General features: G+C 48.7%; 1 protein-coding gene and 1 pseudogene across 3 annotated transcripts; one reads left to right on the forward strand and one right to left on the reverse strand.

Annotated features, from left to right (window-relative positions):
- Positions 1-506: 506 nt before the first annotated feature.
- LOC144138895 (uncharacterized) lies at positions 507-14,455 on the reverse strand. 3 transcript variants are annotated; one of them, XM_077671403.1, is made up of 5 exons: positions 14,349-14,406; positions 13,418-13,538; positions 7,188-7,351; positions 3,254-5,090; positions 507-1,023 (listed from the first exon to the last, which is right to left on the reverse strand). In XM_077671403.1, the coding sequence occupies exons 3-5, from the start codon at positions 7,303-7,305 to the stop codon at positions 738-740; spliced, it is 2,241 nt and encodes a 746-aa protein (XP_077527529.1). In that variant the 5' UTR covers positions 7,306-7,351; positions 13,418-13,538; positions 14,349-14,406; the 3' UTR covers positions 507-737. The 3 variants fall into 3 exon arrangements, with proteins under 3 accessions (XP_077527529.1, XP_077527528.1, XP_077527530.1); XM_077671402.1 differs by lacking the exon at positions 13,418-13,538 and having other exon boundaries at positions 14,349-14,455; XM_077671404.1 differs by lacking the exon at positions 14,349-14,406 and having other exon boundaries at positions 13,388-14,292.
- LOC144140040 (uncharacterized) overlaps positions 11,433-18,114 on the forward strand; it is a 36,770-nt pseudogene continuing 30,088 nt past the window's right edge.

Consider the following 18,114-nt stretch of genomic DNA (forward strand, 5'->3'; position numbering starts at 1 on the left):
ACACCCGGGCTCGGAACTCATTTGCACTCAAAACACATATGGACTCAGAACTCGTATGGGCTCAGAACTCAAAATTCAAATGTGTTCACAAATATTACGGGGTCAAACTGATGTGCTCAAATTTTGCGCTTCGTATGACGTGGTCTCGTAACTCCAATAAGGCCAGAAACAATTTTTGCAATAAAGAGAAATGACTGTGATGCTGTCTTAGTAAGGACCTTACTCCATTCACTCGTAATTTGCAGGTTCATAAACATGCTCCAATATGTTTCAGAAAACTCCAAGTTGAGTTGCTTGACTTCGAGCACAAAATGTTAATGTCACTCAGGCGAAAAGCAATCCCAGTCTGCTTTTAGTTGCCTGGGCTAGCTTTGCATACAGAGAAATGAACGTTCCAGAGAAAGTTTCACAGCGCTGCCTGTAAATGCCAGAACATTGTGGACCAGTGCAAGTTATCTCACACCTCTTACGTCAGCAGTCGCTCTCCCAAAGCAATGCTATTTCAAGAGCGTGGACACGTGCACTTCTCTTTATTGCTGGACATTCCAAGGACACGCTGTGGACAACACTCGTGCGCATACTTTCCCGTGTTTCCAGTGAGCACAGACCCAAGAAACTTCACAGGCGGTATGCAAGGTTTTCCAATAAATTCCACAACGACTTTGCAACTGTCTTTCTCCACACCTTCGGTCAGTCGGGAAGACATCCCATCTCTGACGCCGCGGCTGGTCAGGCAGCTATGGGGTGTCTCGAATGTCACTGATCTTGAGGTACGACCTCAACAGGCGCAGGCAGTCATCATTGAGGTCATCCAGCTGCATGCGGCCACCTTTGCGAGGATGGCATTCCAATCGGAACTGGACTATGCCGGCCATTTTCATAAATGCGAGCATGCTGGCGATGTCGCTGAGGCTTTTGCGAACCATGGCGGATGCCTCGGTTTCGGTGACGGACGACAGCTTCATGATTTCCTTGAGGAGGGCGGGATGGCTGTACATGAGTTCCAGGGCTTGCGCACAGTACCTGCACAGACACAGACACAGACAAAAGAAACAGACTGGAATGGGGAGGTTGGAGAGGATCAGAATTGGGGGGAAACTGCAGGAGGGCTGGCACCTCCTGATGGCGCCAGGAATGAGAGGTTGGAACGACCTGTCAGTAATGTACTTTACTTTAGTGTACTCTGTAGACAAAGTGCCGATGCGTGTAAAACTTCGGTGATGCCACGCACCACATGCATGATAAAACATGTACAGCAACCGCTCCTGTGTATCGTGCGATTCATCTGAATTGGCTATGCATCCAGTAGGCCTCACCATGTGGCCCAAAATAACCAGTAAACAGGAAATTCGCCACGCTACACAGACCCCATGTGTTTAGTAATGAATAACTGGTCGCACAAAGAGAGAATGCACACTAATAGATCGCTGTCTGCTTTTACTCTTAAGCTTTCTGGTTGCAAAGCAAAGATCAATAAATGCATGCGCTTGATACTAAGGAAACACTTGGCTCTACGCCACGACAAATCGTCTCATGACCTGTTCCTCCTTAACCGTGAATGACACTTCTTGGACACTAAAGAGCACATAGCTCCACCAACCGCTCCTCATCGTGTATCACTTTGGCGTTGGTAAGAAGCGGAACAAAAAGGAGCATTGCGATTCAGCATTTAAATAAAGAGGGCAGGACTCTTACTTCAGCTCACATTGGCACAGTATGGCGACGTCAGTGCATGACACTACCTAATGGCTGCACTATAGTGCTAGTGTGGCCAGTGTAGGCAAAAAAAAAAAAGAACAGACCGAGAGGCAGACAGTCTGACAATGGGAATAAATGGTACTTTTTTTCCCAGCTGTCAGTACGGTGATAAACTTCAACGACGTACGTGTATGTATTCACTGACCATCTGTGCTTGTGTTCTGTTCTTACTAGGCCATTCCAATGAGGCATTGTCTAAGCCAGTGGTTCTCAAATGGGGGTCCGCGAGAACATTTGAGGGGTCCGCGAAGCCTCCCTCAAAACTTTTGCCGCCACCATTCCTTTCTCGATTTTGCCGTATTTTTTGCAATCGAGAAAGGTGGCTTCGCCGCATTACACGTGCGTTTAGTTGCTTCGCGTTGTACATATTTTAACATATGCTTCTGCGTAACATGCCAGGTATGAGAAGGGAGAAAAACAGACACAGGAAAGGCGGTATATGGGTGTTAGGAGGCTTTTAGATTCAACAGCAAATTGTTTAACATTATGACGCACATAATCATTAACGACAAGCAGAAAAGGCGGGCATGGGATAAGGGTGTGGGCGACGTACGCTCCAGTGCAAATTATTTGACGTTATGACACCGCTCAACATATGCTCCATCGTGGGGTCCACCACCACTGTTGCAAGGCCAAAAGGGGTCCTCGGGGCAGTCATAGCTGAGAATCACTGGTCTAAGCTTCCTCGAATTGGTGGTCCCATAGCTATAGTATACATTGGAGAATCAAAGGCCGGATTGAGTTCATAGCAGACAGTGGGCAGTCTGGGACTGCTAATCGAGTGGTGTCGAAAGCTTCACCACTAACATCAATACATACCGCAATTACCCGATTCTAACGCGCACCCGATTTTCCTGACAAAAAACTTAAAAAACTTGCACCTCCGATTGTAACGCGCACGGAACTGTGTGAGCAAGAAAAACGAATGCGAGAGAAACGGGTGATTTATTTCCCGAAGTACCGAAGTAATCTCACCCCTCATCGCTCTCCGCTGACCACAACATCTCGTCCTCGGTGCCGTCAAGCACGTTCGCGATGCCACACTTCAGAACTAACGTTACACCATGGTCGATGGGATCGTGGCCTACGCCTCACACGCCCATCCCGCGAGCTTCTCCAGAGGCGCACGCTTCAGCCGACCGCTCGTTTTGAACGCGTGAGAGCCGCTGCTGCCATTGCTGTTATCAAGCGCGCAAGTGGAACGATTTGACGATTTGTGTGAACGCCGATAGAAAAGCCTAGGCGCCTATGCTTCCTGCATCCGAAAAATCGTTGCTAAAAGCTTTAGAGCCATCTTGACATGGCGATGGCGATGGGTGGGACGAAATTTCCGCTGTTTCGGTTTCGTGTCCCATTCTAACGCGCATGCAATTTTTTGACTTATTGTTTTGGAAAAAAAGTGCGCGTTAGAATCGGGTAAGTACGGTAATTCCCCCACAACGTGCCTTCTAAAATACCTTCAACAAGTAGCGCTTCGTTGCGTTCAGTCACGTACCTGTCGCGCCGACCCCCGGCCACAAACTGAGCTGCGAGGGCCACAAGTCCGCTGTTCCGCCGCGCTGTGTCCACAGCGGTGATCCAGTTTCGGGTGCTGTCACTGGTGACTACCCCGCGAAAGTTGATGTTGAGCAGGGTGTAGTTGTCCTGCACAGCTTCGGACAGTCGCCGAAGGAATGCAGACGTTTCGCAAGGCTGCAAGGCATTGAAGTAAAGAGTGGTGATCGTCCGGCTGGCGTTCACAACGTCGGCGAAACGTTCGGCATTCTCGTTGGAAAATCTGTGCGCTGTAAGCTCCAGATTCCAAATACTGGTGTTGCGAGACACCGACTGCATAATGGCCTTCCAGAAATCGCTCGTCTCTTGACCATAGGAATGCACGCTTAGCTTCTGCAGTGTGACAGTAGAACTGATGAAGTCTGTGACAGCAGAAAGTACATCTCCGGCAAAGTAGAAAACTTCCAGTTGCAAGCTTAGCGATGTGATGTGGTCAAAGGGAGGCAGCGAACGCAGCGCTATCAACAGCTGATTGCTGTTGCGAGGAAAGCGTGAACCACAGATCACAGGCTCCGTAGACGCTTTGCACGAGAGGACGTCGATGTCGTTTGTGAAGACAGTCCCGAGAAAAACTTTCCCCTCAGCACCGCTCTCTCGGATGGCTCGGCAAACTTGTGGTACGGGGCTACGCTGGATGATGTCGTCCATTTCAAGATTCAGCTTCTTTACGCTTTTGTTCGTGGACAATGCCTTGAAAACCATCTTCCACTGTTGCGGCCGTAGGATGTCCATGGGCAGCGTCACTTCCTTCAAGGCGCAACTTTCACCGAGGGCCGCCACCCAGAGAGTGTAGTTGCTTTCAGGCTCCTCGAACGGGTAGCACCTCGAAATAATAACGTGAAAGGCGTGAAGAACGCGGTTCTGGGCCAGAACCCTGAAAACAAGCTCGGCACACTCCCATTCGAGAACGAAATCTCTGAATGTGACGTCGGTTATGCTCTTGTTCTCGAGCAGCCCCCTGAGAATCGGTTCCAGTGCCCACTTGCGCGACTCAAGACCCGTGCACACAGTCAAAGAAGTCAGCTTTGTGGCGCGTTGCAGGTACTCCCTGAAACGGATGCAGTGGGCGACGGAAGCGTGCACCGAGAGCTCCTGAATAGTACAGTTGGCCCTGAGGCCCTCCGACAACTGGGCCGCCCCTTCCATCCCGAGGGTCAGCATTGACAGCTTCAAGGATCTCAGCGACGTCGTGAAGCGCAGCAGGCAACCCAAGGCGCCCACCAGGCAGTCGTCCACAGGACTCCGAAACGCCGTGCACTCGAGCTCCTCCACGTTTCCCAGGAGGGAAACGAACCTGAAGAGGTTCTGCCGAATCTTGACGCTACCGCTGTCAAACTTCAGTGTCTTGACGGACGAGTTCACATAAAAGGCATCGCAGGCGAGTTGGTCGTGCCCGTCAAAGACGCTGACATCGACAGACGCTATGCACCTGTGCGTCGCCACGAGCCAGTACGCGAGAGCGACAGCCCGGACCTGCTCTTCCTTGGTCGGCTTCGGGAAGGACCGTATTTGGTCGGCCACCAGGGACAGCTGTCCAGGCCCTGCAGACACTTCTCGCAGCTGCAGCCGGGCGTGACAAAGCAGCTCGTTGCAAAGTGACAAGTGAGGGACAATCTGGCATGTGCGCTGCTCAGTTGCCGTGCAGGGCAGGTCAATTGGTGTGCCTGTGAAGCTGCCCTTGGCATCCCCCAGGAAAGGTATGACGGAGCTGCTTGTCGAAGCCAGTAGAGCCCTCCCTGATGGGGCTACTGGTATGTTTGGCGCCCCCACCGGGTATCCTGCATGTGCGAAAAATAAATCAAGCACTAATTATTTGAGCAATGGATATATCATCTAGCACAATGTAACCCTTCTCCGTGTAAAACTTTGTTTTGAGGAAATGCATGCAGCGAGCGACAGATAAAATGCCGTCGGCGTCTGGCTCCATCTTGTTATCTACGACATCTCAAACAGCTTCTAGCGCATCGCACCCCAGAAATACAAAATATACAAAAAGGGCTATCGCAGTGTCATCATCATTACTAGTAGCCAGTCGAACAACTCTCGACGCAGCGGGAGGATTTTATACATGCGTCAGCGGCGGCTTGATGCTAGGCCTAACATTGACATTTGGTGAAGGAAGGACACGTCATGTCAGATCACGTCACGCCGAGCTTCCCACTCGAGCCACTTCTGCTCCTGTCTGCCTCGACATCGACTGGTCCCACGTCTACGGCTCCTTCGACATAGACTGCAACAGCTCCTGCAACCAAATGTGGTCGAGACGGAAACGAATTTTGCTAACACATCCTCGTGCATATACCGTATTTTCACGCGTATAACCCGCACCAGAAATGCAAACATTTCAGGGGTGAAGTAGAGGTGCAGATTATATGCAATGTATTTCCTTTGGTGCGGCTTCACCGCAATGCGCGTTCAGCCATGATGCCCCAACAGCAGTAACAGTGACAGCCACTGTCATCAGATTGACAGAGCGTATTTTGCACACCAGCTCAGCAATATACCAACCTGAGAAAATGTATGCAGCAAGTCATCTAGTTACGTAGTCAGCTGGGCAAGTTCTTTTGCCTAAACAAATGCCTAATGTTGCTTGAGCAGCAGCTTTGGTCCATCCTCTTATGTATAAAATAAACGGGCAATACGTGGGAACATATTTTTTCTTATTCCTCGACGGAAAGGGTGGGTGCGTGTTATAAATACGTGCGAAAATACCGTATATACTTAGGCATGCTCCGCAGATGTTTGAAGCGAAAGCTTGATGCAGCTAAGCAAAATGGAAGTGTGGCGGTCCTGCGTATGCACGAAACTCCTCCAGGGCAACCCTATGCGCATGTGAGAAAAAAAACCAGGTCGTAGAGCCATTAGAGGTAACAGTTTATCGCAGCAGAGCACCAGTAATGCAATCTACTGCGTTATTCACAGCACAAGTGGTAACAGCCGAAGTGCACGCGGCATACCTCAAAACGTGGCAATGGTGAACACCCGCCGCACGTTACTTCGCAACGGGTAAACGCCATGCATCATACAAATCACGCACATCATGAAGAATCTGCATTTTCCTACCCACATTCTTCTTCCCCCTGTATAAAAAATGCTACACCCTGAAAACACGATTGAGGGTTTTAACGCACTGAAGCTACACTTGGGCTATGAGGTGCACCTTAGTGTTGGGCTCCGGATTAATTTCGGCCACCTCGGGATTAATATGTGCCGAAATCTCGTACACACGGGCGTTTTCGCGTTCTGCCTCCATCAGAAAAGCAGCCATTGCGGCCGGGCATCGAACCCGCACCGTTGTCCTCAGTGGCACCACGCCTTAGCCATTGAGCCATCCTGGTGGTTACACCCTGAAAACACCGAAGACACCGAAGCACTGCTTATGGGTTAGACGACGGGAAAGCATGAATGTCCATTTGAACGCCTGAGACACCTCGCTGCCGCCTCACGTTGTCGAAGGCATTCGTATTTTTGGCACCTTTGCTAGTTCTTCCCACCGTGTAACTGGAGAGCTGACAACTTTGGTGAATTTCGCTGCTTCCTATTAGATCGCTCTGGGTTTTTCCAGTCCCTTCATCTGCGTTGTACTAACGTGGAAGGCCTCCTCTCGGTGCTGCTGAGTTTAGGCTTGAGCTGTGGAATGCCTCATGCTGTGGAACGGTTCCAAAGGAGCCGTTTCACTGTTACAGGCGCTGACACCGGCTCTTAGAGCAATAAGTGACTTGACGGTTTCACGCCACTGCACACTGCAGTCACTCCATTAGACAGTTACGCAACATGTCAGCTAACTTCGCACGCTACTCAGCGCTCATGTGAGTGCCGAAAAGCACGCATGACACGCTTTGTCTTACAAGCATGCGCGTTTTCTGCTTGTTCACCCGTAAAGTCGCTATTGGAGTCATCCTGGCCTGCGTGAGCGGTGAGCGTCTTGAGAATGAAGATCCACCGAGCACGCCCTTGAGCAAAGAAGAGCTCGTCGCTGGCCATCGATGCCATGCAGCTGGTCACCTTACACAGCCACACTTGTCATCCGATGTAGATACTGAAAAAAAAAGAAAACTTGTTACAGCCACGAAAAAGGGGAATTCTATCGTCGCGACGGCGAAACCCCCACGCAAGACCTCCTGCTTGCAGAACTGAATGAAGGCGCAGTACTAAACGCCGTGTTGATGTCGCGGTTTGACGAGAAGCCCTGTGCAGGACACAGTTATACAACACAGGGTACTTAAGTCGTCCATCTAAATCGCAGGTGAGCAGTTAAGTTACGTTCACTTCTTCGTCTGACATGTCGGATCCGACATGTCGGGGCCTACATGCGAGCCGTGTCGGGCAACCGTTTTTTTTTTTCCACATTTGGGAGCAATACTTGACAGGAGCACTGGGCCAAGTACATCACTTCAATGGAACATTGTGATTGGTTCATTGGACCTTGTAGCACATTTCGTTTACGTTCAACCAAGTGTCGTGATATTGGGGCTCTTTGATTTACAGTCTCGGACTCACCGCGGACTCCCCGAAAAGCAGTCTGGCATTCGATTTTCTCATGAATCCCTATGACTTCGGGGAATCCTCAGACTACCTGCGCACTATCCGCGGCGAGTCCGAGGCTGTAAATCGAAGAGCCCCAACATGAGAAAATTTGAGCTTATTTCCATCGGCACATGTGGATTTAGCGCACCAGCGTGAATGTTGATCTCGGTAGGCGTAATCAGACAGGAGCCGTAACATATTTATGTGGACGCAAGCGCATTGGAGCGCTTCCCATAAACCAGTGCATGCCCGGTGATGCTGCAGCTTGGCTCAGGCAGGGTCACTCTGGTTGGAGTTACGAAGCGGTGAGGGCACAAAATCTATCCTTCCCACTTTTCTGAATGTAAGCAGCCAGATCATTCTTGGTTTGAAGCGTAACCGCACTCCTAGCAATGTAAGGTGCATCCAGGTAGCAGTGCCTCATGATTACGCAGAAACAAGCTCTCGCCCAGCGCATTGTATTCTGATATGGTAGTGCACGGCAGCTGCCTGTTTGCGTTGCTGCGGCAAATGTTAGCGCCTCTGTCGTCAACTGGAATGAGCGCTTGCATTTTAAATTTGCCGACGTAGGATACAAAATTCAGTATGGACATATTGGCAGCCTGTAGCTGTTTTGTTACAGCAACGTAATGAAGTGTAGCTGTCGACATTTTGTAAACTGATCATATAGTACGTTTTACGTCCTCATTTGGCGATTACGTACCTTGGCAGCCAGCGATCATATGTAACTGGCAAAAACAGGATCAGTTCCACCGACCGGCGCCACGGTGCTTTTTTCATGTTTTAATAGCCGATGGCAGCCTTTACATCATTCTTTGTGTCCTACAACGAGATCACCTGGGTGACTGTACGAAAGTTTTCATCCAGGTCAATACTTTTACTCAGTAAGTAACTTTGACAGAGAACTGAACTAGGTGCATTTTTACACTGTCCTTTCGTTCATATTTCCAGTGCAGTTGCTTACAGTTAATTACGCTAATTCAACACCCAATTGTTTTTATCTGCATATTAGCACAGGCTCCGAACCTGGTCCAGGGTTTGTATAAAAACTGGTGCCAGTACAAAATGTCTGCATGGTGGCTGCATGTATACCTGCAGATTCATAGAATGGGAATGGAAGTTATTTTTTAAGTACTCACGCATGCAGGCCAGAAGACACACTACTCACACTTGCTCGTGGAACCTGCCATGTGGCCAAATTAACTTCAAAAAATTAATGCACAAACTGCATCATCTCACTCCCCCCGCTCCCTTCTTGTAGCCTGGGTTACTGCTTGTTTGTCGTTGTCGGATCGGAGCAAATACCCAACACTTTTCTTTTACTTTTAATGGTCCCTACGGTACCATTCCTGGTCCCTTGTTTAAATTTTCTGTAATGAATTGCTTCCATTGTAAACGAGTCCATCCAGATTTGGCTACTGACTGGCAATTTCGCCATTTCTGATCATATCCCATCATTGAGTCATGAATGGCCACGGTGCTAAAACTGGAATGCCCCGTCTCCCTTCATATCCTCGGCAAAAAAGAATCCACTCGCATTTGTTATCCCTTTTCAGGAAACCCGTTACCCGAAGCTCAGGGATATACTTATTTAGCTATTGCATAAGCTAAGCAAGTTGAACTGTAAGTCGCACGTAACCAATGTTTTCTCATCTTGTCATAACTGTGTTTAATTAGACACAAACTCACCGATGCTCCAGCAAAAGTTCTTACTTTATATTTGATAGAACCGCACGGCTGCAGCCCCCATAGGAGAATTAAATAACATGTAATTGCTTGAAAAGGTTCTAGGAGGGGCCGTTGACTTTATTCCAAGTGTAATTGCACAAAATGTGTTCGCGAGATCTTGTAAACCGATTAGATTCAAATATTGGTGAAGGAGAAAGTTTTTACACCCAACATTTCTTTACTGTTGATAATTCTAAATACAGTTGCATGGATTCTGTTTCTGAGCTCATGCAAACTGGTGAGCTTTTTTTCTGAATAATAAGCAAGCCTATTTAGACTTTTCGCAACGCTTCAAAACCACTTGAAGAAATGCGAAGAGCAGTACCCTCAAACTGCGAGTCAGGAGCTGAAAGTGTGGAAGCTCCAATGGAGCTATCATCATCATCATCATCATCACCAGCCTGTCTACGCCCACTGCAGGGCAAAGGCCTCTCCCATTATTCTCCAATTACCTCGGTCCTGTGCCAACTGTGACCAATTTATCCCCGCAAACTTCTTGATCTCATCTGCCCATCTAACTTTCTGCCGCCCCCTGCAGCGCTTGCCTTCTCTAGGGATCCACTCTGTTACCCTTAATGACCAGCGGTTATCTTGCCTTCGCATTACATGCCCTGCCCAAGTCCATTTCTTCTTCTTAATTTCTACTAATATGTCTTTAACACCAGTTTGCTCCCTGACCCACTCCGCTCTCTTCTTGTCCCTTAATGTTACACCTATCATTTTCCGCTCCATTGCCCGCTGAGTCGTTCTCAATTTAAGTTGAACCCTCTTAGTGAGCCTCCAAGTTTCTGCCCCGTAGGTGAGTACCGGTAAGATGCAGCTGTCATACACTTTCTTCTTCAACGACAATGGTAGGCTGCTATTCATTATCTGATAATGTCTGCCATATGCACCCCACCCCATTCTGATCCTTCTAATTATCTCTGCCTCATGGTTGGGATCTAGGGTCGCAACTTGGCCTAAGTATATATATTCGCTTACCACTTCCACTGCCTCGCCATCTATCTCAAACTGCTGTGCTATAGAATGGAGCTATAGAACGGCACAACCGAAATGTCTGAAGCAGAAAAAATGAGACAGCAGAAATGGTCGTTCAGCAGCAAAATGCTATGCCAGCGATTCCAGCGCGACTCCTGGGCCAGCCTACATCTCGGTTATTTGTCGGGAGTGCTGAACGTTTTGGGACTTACATGGGACCGTGTGATTGCTGACCACTTAAAGGAGCACCGACACAAAAATTTTATGTTACACTTTTATTGCTTTCATCGATGCTTAATGGCCTGGCTAACCTGAAACAGCACTTCAAATACTTCAGTGCGCGATAGTTAATTACATTGAACGGCCTGAAAATCGTTTGTTTCAAATTCCCGCGCTTTCATCCCGAACGGCGCATATGACAGACTCCCTGCCTGACCTCGCCGCTTTGTGCGGACGTCACCTACACCCGCTTGAGAGGGTGTTGCGCCCGCTCGCCGCTCGTGGGGCCGCGCGCATGAAGTGACGTCACGAGCTCTTGACGAGCACTGCCGCGTCACTTCTTTCGGCTCTCCCTGGATGATGTCACGCTGATGTCCATTTGCTGAGTGCCGCTCCGCGCGCTGCTCCGTCGGCGCGATAAATGAGATCCAATTAAACTATGTTCTTCGCGTCGCAGGCCGCTCATATTTCACCCAGGGTATTCTGTTGAGTGAAGGAAGCGAACTGTGCAATAATACTGATGCCGAAAATTGGTGTCAGTGCTCCTTTAACGTTCTCTCCATACATGGATTGCCTTCATGCCATATAACCACCCACAAAATGGTGCACGCTACAAACAGCGGCGTGAATATATGACCCACTGGGGTGGCTTTCTCCCATCATCGTCCATGCCAAGGTACTATTCCAAGAGCTGTGACATAAAAATATCGACTGGGACAAAATGCTACCCAACGACATTGCAGCAGCCTGGAGGGAGTAGCCAGGCAGACTACAACATCTTCCCGAGGTTCAAATACCTCAGTACTGCAGGCTGCAAACAAACGGAGACAGGACAGACTGCCTTCACTCTTTCGCAGATGCCAGTTCAGTGGCATATGGAGCGGTTGCTTACCTCAGTCAGGGGAGTGAAAACGGTACAAGTTCGACAATTCTGGTCAGCCAGTCAAGGAAACCACTCTGGCAAGACTGGAACTGATGGCATGCCTGCTTGGTGGTCGATAATGCCACTACACTTGGGCAACCCTCAAGGAATAGCCTTCGACCGTCTACCTGGGACAGGTTCGACTACAGACCTCTACTGGATTCATAGAAATGTTGACTGCTGGAAGCAGTTCCTGCACGAATGAGTCACTGACATGCAACACCTCGTGGACAAGTTTGCATGTATACATTACCCGGGAAAAGAAAATCCAGCAGATCTACTACGCGGGACCCCAGCTGTGCAGCTGGACACAAACAGCTCTAGTGGAATGGAGCAACGTGGATTTGTCCCGCAGGCGTGGACTGGGCTCAAGTGGTTCCGAAAGAGACATACGGTGAAATGGAACCAGGGAAAAGGAAGAAAACAAGATCGCTGCCAGCGGCGACATCGCCAACTGCTTAGCTGGGTGTGGTTGATCTGGAACATTACAGTGAATTTTCAAAGCTAATCAGAAGCCACGACATGGGTTTTTCGGTTCATCGCTAGAACCGAACGACAAAGCAACTAATTGGGATTCCTCATATTACACAGGCTTAATGAAATGAAGCTGAACAATGCTAGATACGTTAAGCGCAAAATAAGGGGTTCTCAAAAGTCGCGCGCGTCACTCTCTCAACACGAATTGCCCCAGACTCCCGCTTCACTGATGATTGACAGTGTTGGCATTTTAAGGGTTGAGGGAAGCCCACAGCGAAGCCAACTATGGTGTGGCTCAAAGCAAAAAATAACAAAATCATGCACCCCTCCATCAAGTGATGACGATGGTTGAATGCAGCTTTCTCGTGACGGATTCTTTCGTTGTCTTAAGTTTTCCAAACAGCTTCGACCATGTCGAAATGGAACAATCAGATGGTCACCAGCTTCATAACACGAGGGACCCAGGTTCGCTTCCGGCCACGGGAAGTGTTTTTTTTTTTTTTTTCACTTCAGCGTTTTCACGTTACAGGCGCCATCGGTGAGGACATGCAAGCTTGGCTTTAAAAGTGTGAATGTGCATTTTAAAAGTTTTACGGTAGAAACCATTTTGTGAACATCTAAACTATACTTACAAGCATGCGACATTAACAACGTGAGCTTCATTAATGTAGGAGCTTTACCGAATTGTAGTGCATGGAAGCGCTACCTTTACTTAGTGCCTATATGTGGCATGCGTAAACAAACAAATGGCCGCGAAAACTGAAGTTTGTCCCATCATACAGGAACCGCGCATCTCGCATGAAGCACACGTCACGTAACCAAGGCAGTACCGAACGCGAGAAAAATAGCCTGGAGAAACGCCGTTGCTGGTTTTGGAACGCAGCAGTCAACTAGCGGCACGCATGCCCACATTTGAAAATGCAGAGAAATTGCCACACATCACTACACTAGTATTTCTTTCTCTATGTCACTGCCAACTACTCAGACGCATACACAGGTAAAATAATGTAAAAGGTGCATCTCTCGGATGCGATGTGTTTCTTGCAGTATCGGAAATTGCGGCGCCAGTAGCTTTGGGAGAACTGCGATGTACCACACACATCAACCCCATATGGTTTTTGATGCACACGGCTGACGGCAAGCTGAGCTTCGATACATAAAACGCTAATAGCACGGCGTACACACTTGATATGAAAGCACTGAAAACACTGCACAAGCGCTGACCGGCACTGCGCGTTGCTTCCATGGACTCACAGTGACCGTATATGCAGCGCTGTGTTATCACTTCCCAAGCGCGCGGGACACAGTCCTTGATAGCTCGGAGCACATGTTGGAGCGCCACGAGAGCCGGGACCCGATGAATCGACGCAGTTGTCTTCAAGGAAAACAAGTTTATTGGAGCGAACTTGTGCTCCCCTAACAACTCAATGAATGTATACACAGGCGGCGAAGCAGCAGTCAACAAAGTGACGTGTGCAGGTGAGCTCCGGCGATTCGAATGCCGCGGCGTCTCCTCAGCAGGCTTTTATCTTTCGGCGCGAGTGTTTCTGGAACCGTCGATTTACATCCAGAACATTGTAGATCAAAGAAGATTCTTCTGGGCTAGTGACGTCAGGGCGAAACAGTGCTTATCTGAATGAGATAGCCCCTGCGGCACAAAAATAAAGAATGGAAGACGCGCTTCGCTTGGGACACATAACCAGAGCGGAGCGTGGCCGGGCAGTAAACAAACAATAAATAAACAATACATGGTTCGCGGCAATATGCACAACGGGCGTATCTCTAAACACTTGATTGAAAAAGAAAACACGGCGCACCACACTGCAGAAGCTGGTCCCTTTTTTGCCTGCCTCAGCTCCACACAAAGCACGAACATTTGAACAGGCCAACGACAAAAGCTTATCACAGTACGGTGTAGGGTCACCGCCGGTCTAGAGCCGCGGGGCCCGCTGGTACAGAGGGCAACACACAGATTTCGTACTTATAGGCTTATCTTGCCTCGGCCGAGAAGCATTTGAAGAAAAATATTGTGTCATTCTGAAGTCTTAACCATATATTTTGACCTCAACATTTTTTGTGAAAAGTTTGAGTCCGCGCCCGCCGCCACTCTAGCCCGGCCGTGGTCGGTTGCGCGACCGGCTACGGGCCATGTTGTGATGTTGTGCGTACGTTAGATGTCACGTACGTTATTGCATGCTCTTGAGGATATGGTGGCACGGACGACAGCAGCGATGGTAAGGTGGTAGCGTCACAGAAGTTAGAACAGGGAGGATTTCCCGCGATGGGAGCGGTAATATTGAGAAACTCTATGGGGAGCGGTTTTTCGCACCTGATCTCACCCCCACTGCTCTCTGCGCATGCGCCGCGTTGCTATGGCAATGGCGGCGCGTCTGCTTTCTCTCCGCCGCGGCTGCGCTCCGCGGCGCCGAAGTCAAACGGGAGCGCGCGGCACGTCGCTCGTCGATGCGCGCCGTCGGCAACGAGAAGCGTGTAGCCGCGTATGCGATCACGATGGAAACAAAAGCAAAACAAAGAAAGAAAAGAAGAAGATTCAAACGCGGAGATCGAGGCATTGGGCACATTTTTCTCAGCCTAGCAATGAACAGCTTAATGGAAACTGAAAGCGCAAAATAGACACGGACAAAGAAAGGGGACAACAGGACGAGCGCTGTCCTGTTGTCCCCTTTCTTTGTCCGTGTCTATTTTGCGCTTTCAGTTTCCATTATGCATCACCAACAGGCCCAAACCATGACCCTAATGAACAGCTGATCTCACGATCTCAGTGCTTTCGTCAACTGCAATAGAGAATGCTTCAAACTCGTGGCATCGGTTGATTAATCCTTTTTCAATGTCTCCACTGATGTTAATTCTCTGGGCGACTGTGTTTGGAGAGAGGCTTATTTTCTCGAATGTCTTTTTCATGCTGGGACAGGTAGCATCAGCGACTCCGAGCAGGCACTGCTTCACGAACAGACCTTCAGTGAAAGACTTGGATGATTTGGCGATAAGCTCAGAAATGACGAAGCTTGCCCTTACCGTTTCGTCGCTTGCTTTGGCAGCCTTTTTGAACAGGTTTTGCTGCTTTCCCAACGCCGCCTTCAGCTGAGTCACGGTGTGCTCGCGAACGTTGCCAGTAAGAGCACCATACTTCTCGTGATGGCAAGACATGAAGTGACGTCGAACATTGCACTCCTTCGGCACAGCCACAGTCTGGTGGCAGACTAAGCACAACACATTGTCTCTTGATTCCGTGAAGAAATAAGAAAGTTCCCATCGCTCCTGAAAGCACCTCTTCTCGGTCTTCCACTTTGCGTTTTGAAGACTGCTTGGACAACGACATTGTGGCCCGTTAGACTTCCACAGCAGAAACCTTCGTCGTTTGCAGATCTTTCAAAAAACAACAGGTCAGAAAGACACCTGTCACATTTACGGAGGCGACAGGCGCGTAGGAGCACAATTCTGTAGTGCGCTCTATCATGAATGATCTTTAGTAATGATCTCAGGATCAACACCGACAAAACAATGCCAATTCTATTTCACCCCCGACATAAAAATTTCACATTGCTTCCCATTCATATAGGTAATACCGAAATCGAAATAGTAGCGCATTTCCAAACTTTAGGTGTATACTTTTGAGAGCATATGTCCTGGGATAAACACATCAGTTACCAAAACGGGAAATTATCGGTTGTGACTGGCTGTATGCGGAAACAGTACTTTTATTTTCCCATATCTGTTAATATCATTTTATACAATGGTCTCTTTTCATCTCTATTGAATTATGGCGTATTAGTGTGGGGCACTACCACTCTTCAAAAGATAGGAAAACTACTCCTTATGCAGAAACGAGTTATCCGAATTGTAAATAAAGTACCTCCGCTATCCCAAACAAGTAGCTCTGTTTCATGACCTTAAAATTATCAATGTAAAATCCATTTAAGTTATCTCAGAACTTTAATTCAGAAACAGCCAGAAACGTTGGCACAATGGCCGAACTTGCGAAACTACGAAAAAAACGTCATTTCTTATGCAACCCGCAGTCCTACAGCAGTGGCAAGTTGACACGTACCGCACAAATTATGGAAAGCAAATGCTGAAATTTTGCCTCCCTTCAATGCTCAATCGACTTTATTGCGAACATGGAACTGATATTTTTACAGTCTCTTTTAAAGATCTGCGTAACGCGTTTTTGTAGTTGTCTCATAGACCTCCTGTATATTTTGTTTTTTTCCATTGTATTGTTTCTCCTTTGTTATCAATGGCATTTATATGCTGCTGCAATCCCGGATTAACTATTGTTCTTAGCGTCACACATTATGGAATGCCTTACTGACCTCCTGGTGCACACAAAAATCCTTTCCCTTATCTTGTCACTATAGTACGGTCTCTGTTCTTTGTTGTAGTTTTTTTTTTTTGTTTTTCAAAAGTGGCGCTCTGCTTCTGTACGCGAACACGGCCTCCCGTTACTCTCCAGTACTGTGTACCATGTAGGGGGCACGGACCTCTGTCAAGCCTTTGTATGGCTTTTTGTCTGTGCCTCCAAACATCCTTGATGTTGAAATAAACTGAATTGAATTGAATGATTGACTTGGGGCGCCGCTACCTTTCCCAGTGCTGTCAACAGGTTGCGAGTTGGAGGATAAGCGCTTAGTTTTCAGTCTCGATATGGGGCGTTTGATGTCTGGAAGTACACAGTTTCGACGTGCAATGTGCAGTCTTTTCCTCAGCAGCGCGATGTCGCTCTCTCCCAGGCCATAAATAACGCTGCGACCCGCCCCTAAACGCACGTGGGCGCATTTTGGAGTCCGAACCCAGAATCCGACGTGTGGCTGCGCCCTTTTCGCCACATCTGCAGCGAAGTAAAAGTGTTTAACACGAAGACGAACAGGAAAGCAAATATCCGCAAACACCACACAACGCCCGGAAATCTTTTACACTTTTGCGGAAGCCTGGAAAACTCCGGTCAAGGCGCCGTCTTCTCATTAGCGGCGTGCAGCCCCGTTCGCGGGGTCATAAAACGCCGCGGGCAGTTTCTCCGCGGCCTGTGCTCGCCCAGCACTGTGCGCACTGTAGAGTGCTCGATTCACAAGTCGCAGTTGCTTGCGACCATTGTGCACCCGACTTAACGGCGCCCGAATTGAGGGGCCTCCGGAAAAGAGGGGTGTCCACTCTGGTAACGCAAAGCCGTGAAAGACGATATCCACGCGTTTTTGAGCAGTCTCTGGCCACCTGCGTCTTCGGCTACACAAGCAGGGCGCACAGTCACGCATTTGCTTAAAAAACAAAAATAAATGAACCAAGACACTCATGAGAGGGCCGCGGGCCGCGTACGTGTTTGAGACCCCTGAATTGTAAACGCTTGGGTACGGCCACTGCGACGAGCTTCTTTGGCTACTTCCTGCATTCTGAGCACTGCGCCTCGCCATGGCGGGCGTCATACCAACGGCATCTGAAGAAGAAATTCTCAGAAGACGTTGGATTTAAAGAAGCAAGAAGGCACGTGGACAGGATATGCACCATCTCACGAGGCGTTTGTGGAGCTTCAACGGGACCTTGCCTCTATCGACATATCTTTCCAAACTGAGCACTCGTACAGCCTGAAACGTAGGTTGGTGCACGCGGGTTATCCTGGATGACTGTCTCATACGTGCTGTGTGGTGCGAGTATCTTTTTTGTGTTTGGCTCACGCAGGGAGGCTCATGTTCAGCAGTGAGCGTGCAGGTGGACACATTGGCATTGCCATTGATGAAAATGTGCCGTTCAGGGTGATGCAGAGTGTAACGAAAGGCTTGCCTCTTCGGAAGAGACCTAAAGAAGGTGCAAGAGTCAAGAAGCAAACAGGTATCACTGATTATGCACAGTTCTCCTTGCGGGCTTGGCTCTCCTCTTTTTTCTGAGAACGCGCTTGAGGCATTGACCCGTAGTCACTACGTATTGCGTCTTTACTTTGT

This window comes from Haemaphysalis longicornis, unplaced genomic scaffold (assembly GCF_048455015.1).
Source record: "Haemaphysalis longicornis isolate Haplotype H1 unplaced genomic scaffold, Haemaphysalis longicornis Haplotype H1 scaffold_5, whole genome shotgun sequence".
In the NCBI taxonomy this organism is placed as follows: domain Eukaryota; kingdom Metazoa; phylum Arthropoda; class Arachnida; order Ixodida; family Ixodidae; genus Haemaphysalis; species Haemaphysalis longicornis.